This window comes from Cydia strobilella, chromosome 4 (genome assembly GCF_947568885.1).
Source record: "Cydia strobilella chromosome 4, ilCydStro3.1, whole genome shotgun sequence".
Classification (NCBI taxonomy): domain Eukaryota; kingdom Metazoa; phylum Arthropoda; class Insecta; order Lepidoptera; family Tortricidae; genus Cydia; species Cydia strobilella.
Window position 1 is genome coordinate 16,293,499 of NC_086044.1, and position 20,310 is coordinate 16,313,808.

Below are 20,310 nucleotides of genomic sequence, written 5' to 3' on the forward strand. Positions count from 1 at the left end.
TTCTTCTTGCAATTTTCTAAATAGATATCGTTCCCAATAATAAAATCCTGCCGTCGGTGTCATACCTACCAGTACAGCTAGGCGACCCAAGACCTAGGAAGTAAAAGCTCCAAAACTTCCATAAATATTTATAGATAACATAAATAAACCACTATATTTTATTATTTGCGCATTTATGACGGTCGCACTCTGCTTACGAGGTCTGGCATAACAGCGTTTAACATCCTCAACCGCCTTCTCCATAATGAGCCCGACGTAATCGCAATAAAATACCGTGCCAAAGGTTTTTATACTTCACACTGCACTTTCAGCCTTACGATACAGAGAAATGTATACTTTAACCTATTCACCATATATTTGAATCCTTCTTGTATGTAGGTAGTTAACTGCTAGAAAAATCGTAAGTTCTTGTTTTTATGTGTCCTAGCTGTCCTGTGTAAATATGATTAGTTGCCATGCTGAACAATTTACCGCTCCGGTGAGTGGCTTTGTGAATTCCGCGCGAGTATATAATATATATTTTCAACACACTTGCTCAAAACGACGTTTTTATTCCACCGATTTTTGGCTCATAATCCTAGATATTAAACACGCGTGCTCTTTCAGTGTATTATTCCACTCGTGTTTTTTCATTATATGTATATGCATGGAAAGGGAGCCTTCTTTAATTGGTCGGACTGGCGGGCACGGGCGCGCCCGACCGCGGCCGGGGCGAGCGAGGCCCGGCCGGCAGTACTAGTATGACAGATGAAACACACAATACTAACTGTTTTAACTATTAAAATTTGATTAATATGAAAGTTTCTTTTTTTTCTCGCAAGTGTGTTGAAAAACGTCGTATGAAACGCGTGTGCATTGGTCATTACACACATCGGCTTTCTTATTGCGCGCTCGCTTACAGCTCGCGCGCACAATATCGTCTCGTGTGTAATGACCAACTTAGCACACTTGTATCATAATGTACTATTAAGTAGACTATTAAACAGTCACAATCATTTAAGAACTAATTGTAAGTAGAACAGACATTTTAGTCCTAAAGGTAGACCTCTTTACGGTCGAATAAACCGAATAGCTAATTGGACTTTTGAACTTGTAATTCAAAAGTAATATGAAGGATCTAGGACCTCTTCGTATAATATCACTTAAAAAAAAGTATATTTTTATTGAACACAAATATGTACATAATATGTTACAAAGTCCTTAACAGATTGCAATGATTTACTTATCAAATATGTAGCAAAAAATTGGCTTTAGAACTTAATGCCGTGTTAACCTATTACGGGGTATTAAAACCAATACCTACACAACGCTTGCTGGAGTTAATATAAAGTATTATGGCAACAGCTTTCCCGTTCCCGTGTCTGCAGCTCCCAGTAGTTGACCTGGAAGGCCAGGGGTTTGGGTTTGTCCTCCACAGCTCCTTATTGCAAAAACTTTGAACTAGATACCTACCTTAGTACATCAGCGGTACTGGCCCCAGGCCTGCAGTTCGCAGTAGTTGACCTGGAAGGCCAGAGGTTTGGGTTTGTCCTCCACAGCTCTCCCGCGCACCCATGGAGCACACGACAGCATCCTTATTGCGAAAACTTTGAACTAGATACCTTAGTAAGGCAGCGGTACTGGCCCCAGGCCTGCAGTTCGCAGTAGTTGACCTGGAAGGCCAGGGGTTTGGGTTTGTCCTCCACAGCTCTCCCGCACACCCATGGAGCACACGACAACATCCTTATTGAAAAAACTTTGAACTAGATACCTTAGTACGGCAGCGGTACTGGCCCCAGGCCTGCAGTTCGCAGTAGTTGACCTGGAAGGCCAGGAGCTTGGGCTGGTCCTCTTCAACTCGCCCGTACTCCCATCGGAGCCGCACGTCGCGAAAGTCTGGCTCGCCGATCAAGTGTAGTACTTCTGAAACAGCACATAGAGTTAAAGAATTTCGGGTTTTACGGAAGTGAGACGTTACTTGCAAGATAATATAGTGTATATCTAAATGAAATTAAAATAAAGTGATTAAAATGGTATACGGCGTTTTTTTTTTAATACAACCGCTAATTGAATCGTAGCGTAGGTTTCAGTGTAAATTTTATTTAGGCTTAGCTAACAGTGCAATAAATTTTTGAAATTATTTTGTGCGGCAATGTAATTGAGCACATTTGTGTCGTCGCGCTATCGCCAGTAAGTTTGTACCACGTTTGGAATGTAATGACACAAAGCGTTCCTGCTGAATTATTTTAGGAAAAATAATGGTTTTAATTTTTTAGGGTCCGTACCCAAAGGGTAAAAACGGGACCCTATTACTAAGACTCCGCTGTCCGTCTGTCTGTCTGTCACCAGGCTGTATCTCATGAACCGTGATAGCTAGACAGTTGAAATTTTCACAGATGATATATTTCTTTTGCCGCTATAACAACAAATACTAAAAAGTACGGAACCCTCGGTGCGCGAGTCCGACTCGCACTTGGCCGGTTTTTTTTAAACATTTGAGAGTTTGGCCATACTAAACATTTTGGCCTATACTAACCTAGATTTTCCTATAATATTTATTTATTATTTAATTAAATTGGTACTAGGTGTTTAATGTATTTCCCATCACGGAACAATAGTGTTCCGGACCTTTGGGAGGCGTGCGCGGAGACGAAGCCAACACGTATAAGAGGTCCTTTCGACACGAAATGTAAGGGGTTTAATGTTATTGTTACGGGTAATGTGACTTTCTATGTCAATATAAGATTTTTCTTGGGCTATTCAGTTTGTAAACGTGATTATTGTAGTAATGCATAAATGCACAACTTTACAAAAGCTTTCTACTTTTAAGTCGAGCCATACACACAAATACACAATCGGCAAATCTCCATCGTTAACTTGATACGTTCGCATTCGCAAGCAAACAAGGTTCACAAGTTCGGCTGTGTCATTTTTAGTATCACAATACTGTAATTATTTACGCTCTCTTTTCCTTTATTATCGTAATGAAGTCATTATTCCCTTTAATTAGTGCGTTGATATTTTCTCATGGCGCCACGCCACGCTTGGATGGTCGTCTATTCTATATTCTATTGGATGACTTGGCTGAGCGACTCCGCTCGTTATACCATTGACCTAATGCCTTGTTCACTGGTCCGTCTTCAAAGTCTAGATAATTTACGGGTTGTAAAATAAGAACTTGAAACCTTTCTCTTCAAATCGTTCCTAGATCTGTTATTTTTGAATTATTTCGGTAATTTTCTTTTTCCTGAACCTAAGTTATGTCTCGCCTTGATTGTTAATTTACCCTTAGGGGTCATCCATTAATTACATCACACGTTTAGGGGTAGAGGGGGTCACGAAAATGTGACATGTTGTGACAAGGGGGAGGGGGGAGTCACAAACTTTGTGACATCACTTTAACTTATTTAAATTATTTTATTCGCTGTACAGTTAAATAACAAGTTTTTGGAACGATAATTGTTTTTAATCATTTAATTTTCTTTCCTAATCTGTTTTGGGTTATAAAATTACTAATATTTCTTTTGTCAAAAATATTTTGATAAAATATTAATAATACTTAATTCGATTTGCCGATTTCATCGAAAAAATTTGACGTCACACCAGAGGTGGGAGGGGTTTGCCAAATGTGACCAAGTGTGACAAGGAGGGGGAGAGGGATCAAAAAACCTCGAAATTCGTGTGACGTAATTAATGAATGAACTCTTAACTGTTAGGTAAATAGTAATTACAAGATCTGCTATAAAACAAGACGACCGCAAAGTACAAGTAGGGTACCTACATAAAAGTGGTTATTTGTAATATATAGGAGCGGCCGGGTATCTGATGTACAAAGCAAGCGCAGGCCATGCGCCAATCGATGGCCGCAGGCGGCGCCCGCGCGGCGAGCCTGGCCACCTGACAGTAATGAGAAAATTTATCTATGTGGGACAATGGAGTGCTCCATTACACGCCGTATAACTAATTACAAGGCAATACCGCTTTCACGCAAACTTAACAAATTTATTAACGCGTAAATATGCCTTGATCGAATATGGTCTACATATATGCTGAATAGGTTCACGAACGTAATTTATGTTTGTTCATACTCAGTTACTATCAGTTTAAATGTTGACAATATGTTTAACAAAACAATCACATCCATACTAATATTATAAATGCGAAAGTGTGTCTGTCTGTCTGTTACAGTCCTCACGCTTAAACCGCTTAACCGATTTAGTTGAAATTTGGTATAGATATAGTTTGAGTCCCGGGGAAGGACATAGGGTAGTTTTTATCCCAGAAATCATCATTTAAGGGGGTGACAAGGGAGGTGGAGTTTACTATTATTACTCCACGCAGACGAAGTCGCGGGCAAAATAAGCTAGTTAAAAATAAATCAAAAGACGAGTCATAGCGACGCTTTATGTTTGTGTACTCGTAGGTTCTTTTCACTGACCAAAATACGTCGACTGTTGATGACGGTCCATTTTTGTAATTCACCAATTTTGGTTAATAAATACGTTGCACGGTTGCACCACTTGAAATAAGCACTCCAAAACTTCGAAAGTTGTTCGTTTTTGTGAAAACGATTTCAACAAACCTTGTTTAGGGCAATACGTGGTGAATAGGTACGTGATACTTTTTGGGGACATTTCCAATGACGTTTCGTTTATTTTTATAAAAACGATAAGGCCCTACAATGGTTAAAATGAAGGTAAATTGGTGTCGATACCGACATGGTGTAGGCAGTGGCGTAACTAGGGGGGGCAGAGGGGGCAAGTGCCCCGGGCGCCATCCAAGGGGGGGGGGGGGCGCCAAAATGGGCAAAAGGGAAACTTTTGTCAGTCGTCAGGGGGCGCAAATTTGGTGACTGCCCCGGGCGCCATATCCTCTAGCTACACCCCTGGGTGTAGGTACCGACGAAACGACAGCGTCGCGTGAATTTATTTGAAAACCATAAACCATAGGACTATTTGGAACCATGAAAGTCATATGCTTCATGTTAATTTTTTTATAGATAGGTAAGCTCCCCGTAATAGTTTGGAATTAGATAACACAATAGTCTACCTATATGGTTTGCAAGTAGCCCTATTACTTATACGTATTTCTATTTGGTCGAGAATTTTACTTCAAATACTTTCCTTACGTGATGCTGATAGTAATGATTGATGACTTACGTAACAAAGCGCCAATAATTTGCAAATAAAAAGACAAAACTAATTTGATGCTCCGTCATTTGAGTCATTTCCTTTAAGTAAGTACATTATAAAGTACCAACCAATAAGTTAGTTAGGCGATAACTTAATTTTTAACAAGCAGAAACGTCTGCGAACGATGCTATTATGCAATATAACTTTGGAAGTCCGGTGGCCGTTTAAGATGTCGCTAGGGTCCCCTAGACCCATATAGTGGGAAGATTTGCTGACTATGGATAAGGTCTTGGTGGCTCAGTTGGCAGAGCGCTGGAGTATCGATCCAGAGGCCGTGACTTCAAGGCTCACCCAAGGCTGTAATTTTTCCACTTTTAAATTTATTCTAAGCTTAGGCGACAACTATAGGTATATGTAGACAGGTAGGTATCTACATTATTCTCCACTAATGAGCTTTATAATTTCGTTCATCAGGTGCCGGATACAAAGCCTTACGTGGAATTGGTTTTATTGGTTTTTTGTTTTTTATTCATGTTCTCAGGATTCCCAGAACTTGCAGGTTATTCCTACTCAGAATCAAGACCACTATTGATTGTACTATGAAAAAAAAAGTGATACCTACGTGAAACTCGATACCTATATATATCTTATACCTTTTAACGAGCAATTCTTGTATATATCTATCTATATATATTTCAGGCCATAAATGTTTTAAAAAAAAAAACTATATATTTCGGGGATCTCGGAAACGGCTCTAACGATTTTGACGAAATTTGCTATATGGGGGTTTTCGGGGGCGAAAAATCGATCTAGCTAGGTCTTATGTCTGGGAAAACGCGCATGTTTAAGTTTTTATATGTTTTCCGAGCATAGCTCGGTCTCCCAGATATTAGATGCTTATGCTCATAAAATTACCTAATCTATGCGACTTCGCAAAGTAGCTGTAAATGTAATTGTCTAACACGACACGACACTCATCCCACGCTGTAAAAATGCACATAGCAGCTCTACATTTTTTAGCCTGTCACATATCGCAACATATTGGTTCTGAGAATTTAAGTATGAGTGAAAGTGGAAGTAGCCGGGCTCCGGACTGTCTTATGTTATTGTCGTTAGTCATTTGATTGATAGTCATTGTCGTGTCAGACGATACTTGTATCCTTCTTTTTTATTCTCACGGAATTAATTTATGTAAGCAAAGGTGTGGCCGGTGACAAAAAACTTTCCCAGCATTCAAGGTATTTAAACTGTAGATATTTTCCATATTTATTAGAAATCTTTTTTTATTCTACTACAGAAATAATGACTTTGTTAAAAGAAAACTAAATTATAACATAAAACCTTTTGGTACATTAATGAAAAATAAAACGCTGCTTTTGTCGGGTAGTTTATTTATTGCACTGGTATCACTATGGAGATTCACCCGGGCGACCAAGTTGCGGGCCACTCAACATTATTTTGCACTAACTTTCGAGATTGAGTGCGCCCGTAATTGCTTTTAATTACTTTAATTTAAACTGACTTCAAAAAAGGAGGTTATCAATTTGACCGTTTTTTATGTAGGTATGTTTGCTACATTGCTACCGCAGAACTGTCATTTCTAAGTCCGCTCCAGACTACGCGGCGCGAAGCCGCGAACGCGAGTGTGGAGTCAATTTCGCTGTTAGCGGTCTAGACTCGCGTTCGCGGCTTCGCGCATGAGAGTGGAGGGCCCTTTAGACCCACTTAATTTTTTTTTGTTGAAATCAAGTCTATGATTTAAGGATTTTATAGATACATGCTATTTATTTTATATTTTACATTGTACCTACCTAGGTCACTAGGTTTAACATATAATAGTCAATTGTGATTTTTTCTCTATTTTGCTGATTAAGTCCATCTTGTATGTTACAAATATGTAATGGTGTGATCATTAATTAATAGTTTCTTGCATTTACGAGGGCTGATCCGAAAGTTGTTAGCTGCTCCGGCTCTACTCATGCGATCACAATATTATTTATACCATTGTGAGGAATTATTGAAGTGGTGTAAATACATTTTTATTGGAAAACGATTAGTATATTATTTTGTTTTACTTCGACGCGTCGAAGCCTAACCATCAGTCATGAAATTCAGTAATTGAGACTCCATATGTGCTGTCATTTTATAAACAGTATTGTTAAAAAAATATTGTTTTTTTACATGTAAATCGTTTTAATTGAGTAAACATTATTATGATTTAATAGGTGTCAACAATGAGTCATTTCATTAAGAGGCCGGTGTGGATTTTAGTCGCAAAAATGTAAAATTGATAGATTTAGTCCGTGAAATTTTACACCTTTTGTTACCTAATTGAAATAAGAAGTACTGGTTTCTATTAGCACGTCTTCTTATCTTACCTTTTATCAGATCAATTTTTTGAAAACAGACTCACTAAATTATTAATGTTTACTTTTCTGATGGACGTTTAGGTGAACGCGCGTAAAGCACTGATTTTGTGGCTCTTATTTGTAAATTTCGTAAAGTTTGGACTGCTAAACATGGTAATTTTGTATTACACATATCCTGTACTTGACGTTCATCAGACTACATTTTTATTATTATGACTTTGAAGTAGTGTAAATGAAAGTTAGACGAAATCAATTTTCTTCAGAAATTACTTCAAAACAAGTGACAATTTCTCTAAAAATCGACTTAATTTCAACGTAATTTTGATACTTAAACAATCTACAACATTTGCTGAAACCATTCTTATACATCAATTTGTATAATTTACCACCATGATTTTTTGATGAATTTTTAAAAACTGCCCCTTCTCTTCATGCATTACCGGTGACGCACGCTCGCGACCTCATTATTAAAAGGCAAGATGAGAAGACGTGCTAATATAAATCAATACTTGTTATTTAGATATTACGTAACAAAACGTGTATAATTTCAACGACTAAATCTATCAATTTTACATTTTTGCTCCAAAATCGACTACGGCCTCTTAAAAGTAAAAATTTCTGATATAATTTATTTTAATTTATATATATACATATAACATTATTTATCGATTCATACATTAGAAATAGCAGAAGGAACAGAATAATTAGTTCGGGGTAGATTTAAGTTCGATTTTCAAAGGTTTTAATACGAAATTCATTTAATTGTGCCTAAAATTGCCATTTTTTCTAAGGAATTCGTAACTCCATACAAAACAGCTTTCAGTTAAAAATATATAATAAAAAATATATATTCGCATTAATAAAAAAAAACATAGCCATAATTAGCATTGAAATATCCCTCACAATGGTATAAATAATATTGTGATCGCCTGAGTAGAGCCGGAGCAGCTAACAACTTTCGGATCAGCCCTCGTATTTTTACTTTTTTGTTTACACGGACATTATTAGATCCATAAGTATTAATTTAACCACATTAAAATTAACAACTTGATCAGATAAAAGTTACATTTTGTACGGTAACGCAGCAGAAACAATTTTTTTGTACTTTTCTGCTTGGTTTTTGTAAAATCGATTTTTCTTTGCTAGACTCCCTAGTCTAAAACACGAAATCAGTGTTCTAAAAGTTGATTCACCCAGTAACAAAAGGTACCATTTTATGATCTGAGAACATGCTCATAGTTTTAGTGTTAATATGCTAACATTTGACAACTTTGTTCATGCGCGAACTTCGCACCCTGTTATCCATTAGCAGTACGGCGCTAAACAGTCAATTACCCCCATTTTCATACCGTTTTTGAATAAAAAATTAGATACCGGAACGACACGAGGTCTCAAGCTATAATTTGGCTGGTCCTCGAAATGAAATTAAACTCATTAACATTTTTACCGCAGCGCGCATTTGAGCGGATGCCGCCGCGAGACCGAACGGTGTGCGGTGTAACATACTGTTTAAGTACCGCTATAATAATAAATATTCACTTGGTATATCGAATTTATATCGCCTACCCAAAAATTTCAGTAGGAATCATTAATAACGTACATGGGTACTTAAATAAATATCAGGGCACAACACAAATGTTACACGATTCTGTTTATAGTTTCTCAACTCCGAAAGCTTTCATAAGGAGTGTATTGAATAATTGTATTTTTACTGATATAACATGCGAGTTCATTGGGCAAAACTTTGACATACTTATTTATACATGGTTTTTCAATATCCAAAAAATTGGTAGCAAATTTATTTATTCTCATCAAACACCTCGTCATCATCCTGGACCTTTATCCCTATTTGGGGTCGGTCTTCCTTGTCCTAAGCCTCCAGGTGGCACGGTTCCGTTAGGTTTTTGTCGGTAATTTATACCTTAGTTCTTTAAGGTCTTTTTGGACCGTCGTCCATCAAGTTGCGGGGGGCTTTCCACTTCCACGCTTCGTCGTCGGCAAGTATAAGGCTGTTTTGACGATATGGTCTTCGCGAGTCGTCTTTGTATATGACCGTACCATCTAAGATGTTTTTCAACAACTTTCTCGTTAATATGAGCGACTTTAAAGCTGCCTCTGACATAGGTATTCGTTTCTGACTTTATCTATTAGAGTGACGCCGGCCGACCATTTCTGCAGAATGGAGTTTATTTAGGTGCTGTTTAGTCACTACTAAACCAAACCTAGTCCTAATGTGGCCCAGCATTCTCATCAAACACCTATTTACTCTTAATCGTTAGTCGAACGTGATTAAAAAATTTCAGAACTCAAGCCTCATTGCTATTTCATAGTCCTAAAAATTCAACGTCAGTGGATTTGTATTTACCGCCAGTTTAAGTATTTGGCAGGCAGGTTCAGTTATGTAGGTACCTATTGGATATGTCATTTATTATTATGATGTGGATGTGTGTACGTACACGTACTCATTATTATGATGTTTCCGTATGATTCAGCCAGCACCACGGTTGGGTGACGGCGGCAGATTTGAAACAGTAACATAGATGATGGTGTGACGGATGCGCAGGCTCGGGCCGCATGACCCGCCGCCGGACCATAACGACCATTGTTGTCGTGTCGGCATGCCTCGATCGCTACACTTTATAGGCAAATAGGCAATGTAATTATTCACAACACTGTTTTGTGACAGTGCAAAAAGATAATTACCTAGTACACATGCTGAAAAGATTAAAGATACTCGGGACTTCGAAATCGTAGGTAGTTAGGTAGGGTAGGACGGGGACAATTGAAACACGTTATGATTGAAACAAGTCAAATTTCTTGAAAATTACAATACCTATGCATGTGATGTGACGCAATACTATGCGGTCAGTCATTTTTAAATCCTGGACCAATAGCGCTCGAGCGCGCGAGCAACGTAGTAAGTAGTCTTGAGGAGCCGTTCAAAAATTTCGCGGTATAAACTTAAAGTGAAGGACCTGTGCTCGCATACTTTTTCGTTTATTTATTTTTACTTATGGATTTTGATTACTTGAATTCTTTTGGTGTTTTGGATGGGAATTATGGAATATTTTTACTGCCATTAAACAGCGCAGCGATGGAGTGTTGTTTACTCTCAAAACAACTTACTCTCTTTGAAGTAAAACATGTGACATGGGGACGGTTGAAGCAACGAACTTGGGGACGATTGAAACGTTTCAAACGTCCCCGCGTTTTTCACAAGTCTCAACAAATAGTTGAGTATTGATATTTAGACTTCTTTTTAGGGTTCCGTACCTCAAAAGGAAAAAACGGAACCCTTATAGGATCACTCGTGCGTCTGTCTGTCACAGCCTATTTTCTCCGAAACTATTTGACCAATTAAGTTGAAATTTGGTACACATATGTATATTTGTGACCCAAAGACGGACATGTAACGTAAACAAATGAATTTTAAATATTGGGGCCACTTTTGGGGGGTAAATGAGAAAATTAAAAAATAAAGTTTTTCAAACTATATCGTGTTATATATCAAATGAAAGAGCTTATTGTGAAAATCTCAAATATATATTTTTTATAATTTTAGGATTAAGAATTTGGAAGCTATTTAAGAAAATAGACAAAAAATGACCATCCCCCCCACCCTTTTATCTCCGAAACTACTGGGTCTAAAATTTTGAAAAAAATACACAAAATAGATCTTTACCTATAGATTACAGGAAAACCTATTAGAAATTGCAGTCAAGCGTGAGTCGGACTTAATTACTAAGTTTTTGATCCTACCCCTACGGGTTTTTTTAAGCCATTTCACTCACGTTTCACATAAAAAATACATTGTTTAAATTGTGTAATGTACGGAACCCTTGGAACGTGAGTCCGACTCGCACTTGGCCGGGTTTTTTTAAATAATATATGCTTTGTGAAAAAGGAAGTGACAGTGATTTTATTATAGTCATGATTGAAACATTGTTATAATTGAAGTTTTTGACCGACTTTTGTATGAAGCACAATTATGTATTTCTACAAATATTTCCTTATCGTCATATCTTGTTGTTGCATTAAAACACGTTTGATTAAGCTACATGTATAAGGTACCTAGGTAAGGTAGGTATTTTTTTGCACCCCTTTCTTTCATCAAGATTTTCAGACGAGACGAGATAAATTGTGAAATGATTGTAATTTTTTTGCGAACTTTAATCTCATTGAATACCGTGATAGTTATTTAACAAAGATTAGAAATAACAAATTATCTTTCATTTTAAGGTATATTAAGGTATTTCAAACGTCCCCACAAAGTGTTTCAATTAACACACAGGGAACAATTGAACCACTCTTCCACGTTCTCTTTAATTCCCTATCATTACGTAACCATGAGTGATAGACTTTTCAAACACATTATTTAAAAACTAAATAAATAACCTTTAATAATACAGGCACATACCCTTCTAACTGTAAAAATAAAAATTAATCTTAAAAAAAGTAAAACCGACTACAAACGGGAAAAAATAAAATATTATCTCGTTTTATATGCGCTAGCAAACTGATACGTTTGAAGTTAAAGCCAAGCCAAATCTTAAAAGCGTCAAGTTGCTGTCAAACCGAATGCCAACCCAGGTATAGTTTGATAAGAACAAAAGAACCAGTATTGTAACTATTTAGCTTGGCACCGACTTCAAAGGTATATAAATCGGGTCGCATATAAAACGAGATAATATTTTATTTTTTCCCGTTTGAAGTCGGTTTTACTTTTTTTTTAGATTAATTTTATTTTTCCATTTTTAGTGTTTCTTCATCTGTCCGGCCAAACTGTCACTAAACATTTTTGCACTTCGGGTAAGTTTCAAGGTCTGGATCTAAGCTAATCAAGATTTGAGGAGTTGGACCTCATGGAACCCATCATCAGAACTAGACCTTAACCCTTAAATGCATATTGTTGCCAAATGTATACAAAGCATTGGACAGCTCACAGACTCAACAGAAAAAAGCTTAAGTTTCTGAACGTTTAAAATCAATAAAAAGGTTTTTTCTAACCAAAAATAAAAAATCATGCATTTAAGGGTTAACACAAATGTTCCTTCAGAACTTGCTTGTGCTTAACAAATATAACGAAGAGGACTTAAATCGGCAAGTTGTTAAAGAGTCCCGTTCTGGTCATCATCAGTAGTTCCACTTCAACAAATGGTACTGTTTTGAATGAAAGTGCTTGGTTTATTGATGAAAATACTAAAACCGATATATGTATGCCTATAAGATTTGAGGAGTTCCCTGGATACCTAATGGATCCCTTCATCAAAACTGGGTTTTTACAAAAACGGGACCAACTAGGGACTATATACATTCAAACAAAAAAATAATGTTCCAAATCGGCTCAGAAATGACGGCGAAGTCGGTTAAAATAGTTACAGGCGGTTAAACAAAGTGTTTCAAACGTCCCCGTCCTACCCTACTTAAAGTCCGTATTGTAGGTTTGATCCTAACTGATCCTAGTTAGTTTCTAATTGAAAAAGCTAAAATTAGCTTTTATACAACTCGATTGAGTTTGCCACCTAATCCTAACTCACAACACCTTATTCATTGAAATATAAGTAACTACACGCATTCTCACGTAACTTGTATACTCGTAAGTAATAAGCTTTGTTTGTAACCATTTTGTGCAACACAATCGTAATAACATAACATAACCTTTAATAGCCGCGACGTACACAGCATATGATACATGATATACGTGACCGCAACAAGCCCTAGAATTACCCCACAGGCCACAACCCATTTCGCAGGACTCCGTTGTTTCCTGAGTGAATTATAAAGCATCATTATCATATGACAATTCCCACGCCTTACGGGAGTTACGGGAACTTGAAGTCATCGCAGGTCACCGCAATTGTCATGATCCTCGCTATTATACCTATAATAAAGAACTAAATAAACCGGTGATTACGACACAAGAAATAACACTATCTGGCAGTATGACGATTTGAATATTTTGAATGAATATGCAAGTTTAGAATATAGGATTGTAACTTATTGGAATTTTTAGGCCGAGTTTATTTAATATCTAGGGGAAGGTGGCCTAAAGAGGGCACCGTGCCCAAAGCGGGCACTGGGCTTAATATTACCGTTTCATAGAAGAGCGCGGTCGTTACACGCTACAATACTCTCACCGCCCACACAACTCGCGTCATTCGTCCTGGCTCACCTGCAACTCCGGCTGCAAGCGCGCCATTATCCTACGCTCTATCGAAAAAATGTTTTTAGCTATTTTTTGAAAAATATTTCTCGGTACGTCTCGTGTATTCTCCCATTTTTCATGTTTGCAGTGCTACTTATATGCCTGTTAATTATTAATTACTTATCTGGCCGCAATACCGTTGCAATAACTCCACATGTCTCAATATTTTGAGGTTCGATTTTGATTACATATTTTAAGTGTCGAAAAAGGCAAAGCGGGCAGGGTAATAACATTAAGATATAGGTAACAGATAGAGGCTGATTATGACTGATTATATAAGATTAGTAACTATCATTCATATGGAGTTGAAGAAAACAGATCATTATAGTGTTTTTAATTTTTTTGAAATAGTTTTGTTTTGTTTTTTCTGTGATTGCTGCTAAGAGATTAAAATACAAAATTTAAACAAAAAGCTTTGTTTTCTTTAGTTATGGCTATCCCATTTCGGTACATTACGTGCGTGACTGCTTGGCCCTAAGCGAGTGCCTACTTTAGCCCACTTCCCTCCCCTAGGGCTAGGCGTAGGGGTTTTGTAAATTGCGTATAATTATTTTAATCCATAATCTATCGAAGATTGGACCTGGTGGCAAACAAATGAATAATGTTACTGGATTACAAACCATTTTTTCTCAACTTTCCGTTAAGGTACCCTCTTTGAGCCACCTTCCCCTAGGTACTTACAGTACTTAGGGCTAATATCAGGTGAACATTTCAGATTGGGCTGGTGGAGTGAAAAAAGTTTATGTTATATTCATTTGAAATGCGTATGACAGGACTGTCATCAAAACAAAAACATAATCAGACCATTCGGTAACGGTAGCTAGAACACTGCCGCACACAAATTTTATCGTTACGCGACCTACGTTTTAACGGGCCGGTTTTCCAGGAAAATTCTGGCCTCTACGTGCATCTAGTCTCTATAGTATATTAGCAATGGTTCAACCTGTCACGTACGTTAACGGTGTTGCGGGGATGTAGGTTTGAGTACACTATTACTTTTTAAGGAATTCGGAACACTATTCAACAATCGGTAGGTATATATCTTCAAGTTATTCCAAGGCTAACTACAATTTTTGTTTACTTGTTAATTTGGGTAGGTGGGTGTGTTTTTTTTTGTCAGAGGTCGAGGTAATTCTCATTGGATAGGTAAGTGATGGTACGAGTAACAGTCGCACTTCGCACTGCCTGAATTTTGGCCTGAAACGATGTTCATTTATCACAACACAACAGTCGAGCTTCTTTTATTTATCTCGGCATGCAGCTGTAATGTAATTGAATCAGCTTTACGTGAGTTCATTGCAAGAATTTAGGCTTAGCTGACGGTCCCTACTGGCACTGCCTAACAACTTGTCGCCGACACAAAAGATGTAAATCCACGGCGCATTGTTACGCTGTAGAGCGCTGGCCGTGCGTGGATAATCACCGTTTTTTCCGCATTCAATTAAAAGTGGCCTACTGCGGCGCGAGAGAACAAAATAGAGATTTATCTAGTTTATGAACATTTTTAACGCGAGGGTAGCCCTCTTCAGATTAGTCAATGATTGTTCAGTGATGTCTTCATCAGTCAATAACGGCTGTCGGCAACCTGTCAATTTTGGATTGTAATCGGTGTCATTAGCGCGATAACGATGGCCACTTCTTTCGATGATGACTATTGAGTCTATTATCAGAGATATATAGGTGTTAAAGCTTTGTGTAGTTGTTTTAGACGAAAGGGGACGACGGCCCGGAAACCGCCTCAACGTAGTCCCCATTTTCCTCTCTGGAAATTATTGAAAATATTTTTACACAATTCGATGTATTTTTGATGATTTCGATGATTACTCATAAGCTATGACCCGACCGTGTCTTTTTTTATTTTTTTTTACTAATTTATAAGTTAGCATTTAAAATTTGTATGAAACCTGCTTTTCGCTCCTCATTTTTATAATAATTAAACTACTATGACTAAAACAATTTTGTAATAGTTATTTGTTATACAATGGTGCAAAGTTGTATTTTACCCGCGAGTGTGGAATTGAAACACGAGCAAGCGAAAGGATTCTATAGTTGAACCACGAGCGAAGCGAGTGGCTCTAAAATAGATTCCTGAGCGTAGCGAGTGTTTTAACACACGAGAAGTAAAATACATTTGCACCCGTGTGTAACACAAAACTTTTCCCCTCACTATAGCGAGGAAAGTGCAACATCCACAGGCGTTAGATCATCTTCATCAACTGGAATCACTAATTTTTTTACGATATTATAACAAAAAACTCTGGAAATTCTGTACTTTTACGTGAGAAGTTTTTAAGTAAAATTTTTGTAGACAATGTTGACATTTCTGACGTATGAAATGTCAATGATGCGTTTTGAAATTGCATCGACTTAACTTGTGCGTTCAGAATTATAATTAACATAATTATTAAAAAACAAACGTTTATTGTGGAATTTTAAGGTTTATGACTTAAAATCATTAAATAAAGCTAAATCTGGTATTTTTGATTAGATTCTCAAACCATTTATTTAATGATAATTAATATCGAACGAACCATTATTATGAGCGTTTTACGTTTTGTTATCTGTCAAGCTACTTAAACACGCTCCATCCAAGGTCAAATTACTTTCCCCACTAGTGGATAAAATGCGTTTTTCCCCGCTTGTTTTAAAGGATAAAAGACGGCTTTCCGAGCTAGTGGGGAAAAAATATTTTCCATAATATCAATATCCAGGGAGGAAAATGAGGACTACGTTTGTATGGAGAAACGATCATACTCTTTCCTCTTAATGCTACGTTGATTATTATGTCTGGTCCACCGTGACAAACGATTTTTTAAATTTGGAGCTCCGTCAAATATTTCACTTTCCAAAAGGGTTCCGTCACCAAAAAAGTTTGAGAACCCCTAGTTTACAGAATAACGATAGACGTGTACGTTTTCACAGTAATTATAGCGATGTAATAAAGTGTATATAAATATGAAATAAACTCGGCATGTCCGTTGCTTTCCGTAAGTAATAGCTTAATTTTATAACCACAAGATCGGGCTACCGCTTACCAGCTACCAAGAGCGGATAGTCAAACGCCATCAATAAATAGCTGTAACGGCTATCGCGCGCCAATAAAATGACTAACCGTTTATGGTTGTGCCAGTCGGGGAGTCAAGTCTATAAAGCCATGTCCCGTCCGCCGCGGCCACATACGTTCCAAACATAAACGCCAAAATCCAAAATATATAGATACTACCGCCATATAGGCGTATCCGGGCACTTCTAAACGGTAATTTAGCGTGGGTACACTCCATAATGGAATATTGCAACATAAAATACGGTCACAGCGCCGTTATCGATATGCCGCCGGGGCGATATCCCCGAAGTTGTCGATAAATATCGTGAAGAAGTAGGTGGAATGGTTTATTATGGGTGCATAGAGCGGGTAAACGTTCGTTTTCGCGCGGCGCGGAAGCTGATGGGTCGGCGAGTCGGCGACCCGCGCGGCACGGTCAGGATCGCTCCTACTGCCCTACCTGCGTGTCCATTCCATACTGCGGGCCTATTACGCCTACTGGTTTTGTGTAGGCAGCACCTATGCATCCGTGTAAGGCAGCAGCGGTATCTTAAAAAAATTTGCTTTTACATAATTAAACAGTCGCTCCTTTGAGAATATTCAGTATACTTTATCAATATCGCCTTACCTCGACGAGTCTAACAAGTATAATTCAATGTTGTTAAAGTTTATACGATATGAGACGGTGCACCATCCTGCTTGTTACCAGGTCTGGACATTGTGAGCCAGAGGCAAATTCATTCACAGTAAAAATTAAAGACGTTGTTCTTTTTGTAAGAATGGCTTTTGCTGCCAGGGCACTTTGCCAACGTCAAGTTTTTAGGGACAAACTGAGGAGTGCATCTATAATTTAGCCCAGAATTTTGTATTTAGAGAATAATATCTAAATGCGGCCCTGGCAAACATTCCACATGGGAACAAAAGGTATAAATAATGAAAAATATTGTCGCTCAACTCAATGTGCATGTGTTTGAAGTTGAAAGTGCAATACGGCTAAAGTGTAAATGATAGTGACTTAGCAACATAGTTTTAATACCCACATGTTTATAATATAAGCAAAGATAGATATAACTCCGTAATAGATGGATACAGTCTAAGGAAAAAACGTGCCTCGAAAATAAAGAAAATTTGATTCTCGTTCAGAGGGCGCTACTAGTTTTGGCCTACAGTCGTATAGATGGCGTTGACGGTTTCGTTTGTTATTTAACAATTTTAATGCATATCAGTGAAAGAACATGGGTCAAAATCATAAAAATAATTAATGCAAATAAAAAAAATCATTTATCTATATTTAAATACATTCTATCGTATTTTTATAAATCTTCATTTTTAGTTTTAAAGTGTGTCGACAGATGGCAGTGAATTTACAGGGGTTACAAAATTTACTATGACAGTAGCGCTCTAGTATAAGTTAGTCTATGATATAAGTATACAACTTTACTAAGCATGTTCGTATGCTTATTTTTACATGTAAATAATGCTCGTAAATGACATGTTCTAGTTTTTATTTGTTATTATAATTTGCTAATTACCTGCATGCTCACTCATATTTTATGTTTTATCTTGGATTTTCTCTATTTAAGTGAAATGTTAAATTTCTTTTGAGAAAATAAATTTCTTTAACCACAAAATCTGTTTGTTTATTTGACGTGACACGACTTCAAATTAAGGTTCAAGTTTGAGGTTTAACCAAAGAAAGTAATTTATGGGCATAACTAAATAATTAAACTTATTTACAAATCAGTAGGCACGCACGTAGAATTACACGCTGTTATTTATGCTTTAAAATGGATGAATACAAAAATTAACGCCATCATTTTTAAAATGTGATAATCTGTGAGTTGTGATTTGTTTTTTATGTTCACGATAAGAAATAGTTATTTGTTATACAAGGGTGCAAAGTTGTATTTTACCCGCGAGTGTGGAATTGAAACACAAGCAAGCGAAAGGATTCTATAGTTGAACCACGGGCGAAGCGAGTGGTTCTAAAACAGAATCCTGAGCGTAGCGAGTGTTTCAACACACGAGAAGTAAAATACATTTGCACCCGTGTGTAACACAAAACTTTTCCCCTCACTATAGCGAGGAAAATGCAACATCTACAGGCGTTAGATCATCTTCATCACTGGAATCACTAATTTTTTTACGATATTATAACAGAAAACACTAGAAATTCTGATTTTTACGTGAGTCGGTGAGAAGAACAGTAAAAATTTTGTTGACAATGTTGACATTTCTGTTCTGACGTATGAAATGTCAACGATGCGTTTTGAAATTGCATCGACTCAACTTGTGCGTTCAGAATTATATTTAACATCATTATAAAAAATCTAACGTTTCTTATGGAATTTTAAGGTTTATGACTTAAAATTATTAAATAAAGCTAAATTTGGTATTTTTTATTAGATTCTCAAACCATTTATTTAATGATAATTAATATCGAACGAACCATTATTATGAGCGTTTTACGTTTTGTTATCTGTCAAGCTACTTAAACACGCTCCATCCAAGGTCAAATTACTTTCCCCACTAGTGGATAAAATGCGTTTTCACATTACCTATTCGAAAAGGGAACTTTTCTTCCCTGCTAGGAGGGATCAAAGTGGCACTTTTCTGTTCAAGGACATTTTGTTGCCAGTATGAAATATTGACACAAAGACATTTGAAATTAGTATGCATATAATCGATTACAATTTCTTTATAATCGATTACGTGCATAAAAATTTTCTAATATTTTGTTGTAATTGTAAACAATAAATGTAATTAGCGTAAGTAGCATATTTAAATTAAGTAAATTCATTAATTAGCGTAATATTTACAAAGAAACGTAAAAAAACATTAGTTTAATAATTTAATTTTTATTTTGACATTTTAGGTCTCCTTAAACGCAGCCATACTTGTCTATGCAATTTAAAAAGTTTATATTTAAAAAGTTTTGCACAAATATTTCACAAAGCATAATTATGCGGTTCTGTATTGTGTATAAATTTGTAAATACTTAGTTTAAATCAATAACTTTATAATAAGTGATATCAGTCTTCATACAATATAAATTCCTAAGAATTTACCATGTGTAATTTTAAGTGCAATTGTATTATGTGAGATTAATAAATCATATCATATCATATCATAGTGTTCTTCCGAAGATTTGGTTCAAAGGGGTAAGAGCTATTAATTTGTTACCAGAAAAATCTACAAAAATAATGTACTTGATTTTCATTGTATCATTTTAGTTGTTTGCTGCTGTTTTTGAAAAGATATTAGGTACATAATTATGAGCTGTAGGTAATTTTAATTTGTCAGTACAGTCACGTCTGAAAATATCGATACGGACAAAGTGCCAGAAGTATGTATCTACCTACTTATACAGTTCTATGGGCCATGCCTGAAAATAAATGATTATTTAATTTAATTTAATTTATACTAAGGTCGTGTATACATATTTTTGGCACTTTGTCCGTATCGATTTTTGCTTAACACAATAATGTTTTGAAACCTAATATATGTATGTAATTTCCTCATAGGTGATGTGAAAAGCAGTATGTGTCACATGGTAGCAAAATTATTTTCACCTTGGGCGTT

The 20,310-nt window shown here is 36.6% G+C and overlaps 1 protein-coding gene across 2 annotated transcripts in view; it reads right to left on the minus strand.

Annotated features, from left to right (window-relative positions):
- The window catches only part of LOC134741071 (uncharacterized), a 38,043-nt gene that overhangs the window by 4,143 nt on the left and 13,590 nt on the right, over positions 1-20,310 (minus strand). For both annotated transcript variants that reach the window (XM_063673834.1, XM_063673833.1), the window contains exon 2: positions 1,751-1,902. In XM_063673834.1, the coding sequence (XP_063529904.1) occupies positions 1,751-1,902 (152 nt within the window). The remainder of the gene's footprint in view (positions 1-1,750; positions 1,903-20,310) is intronic.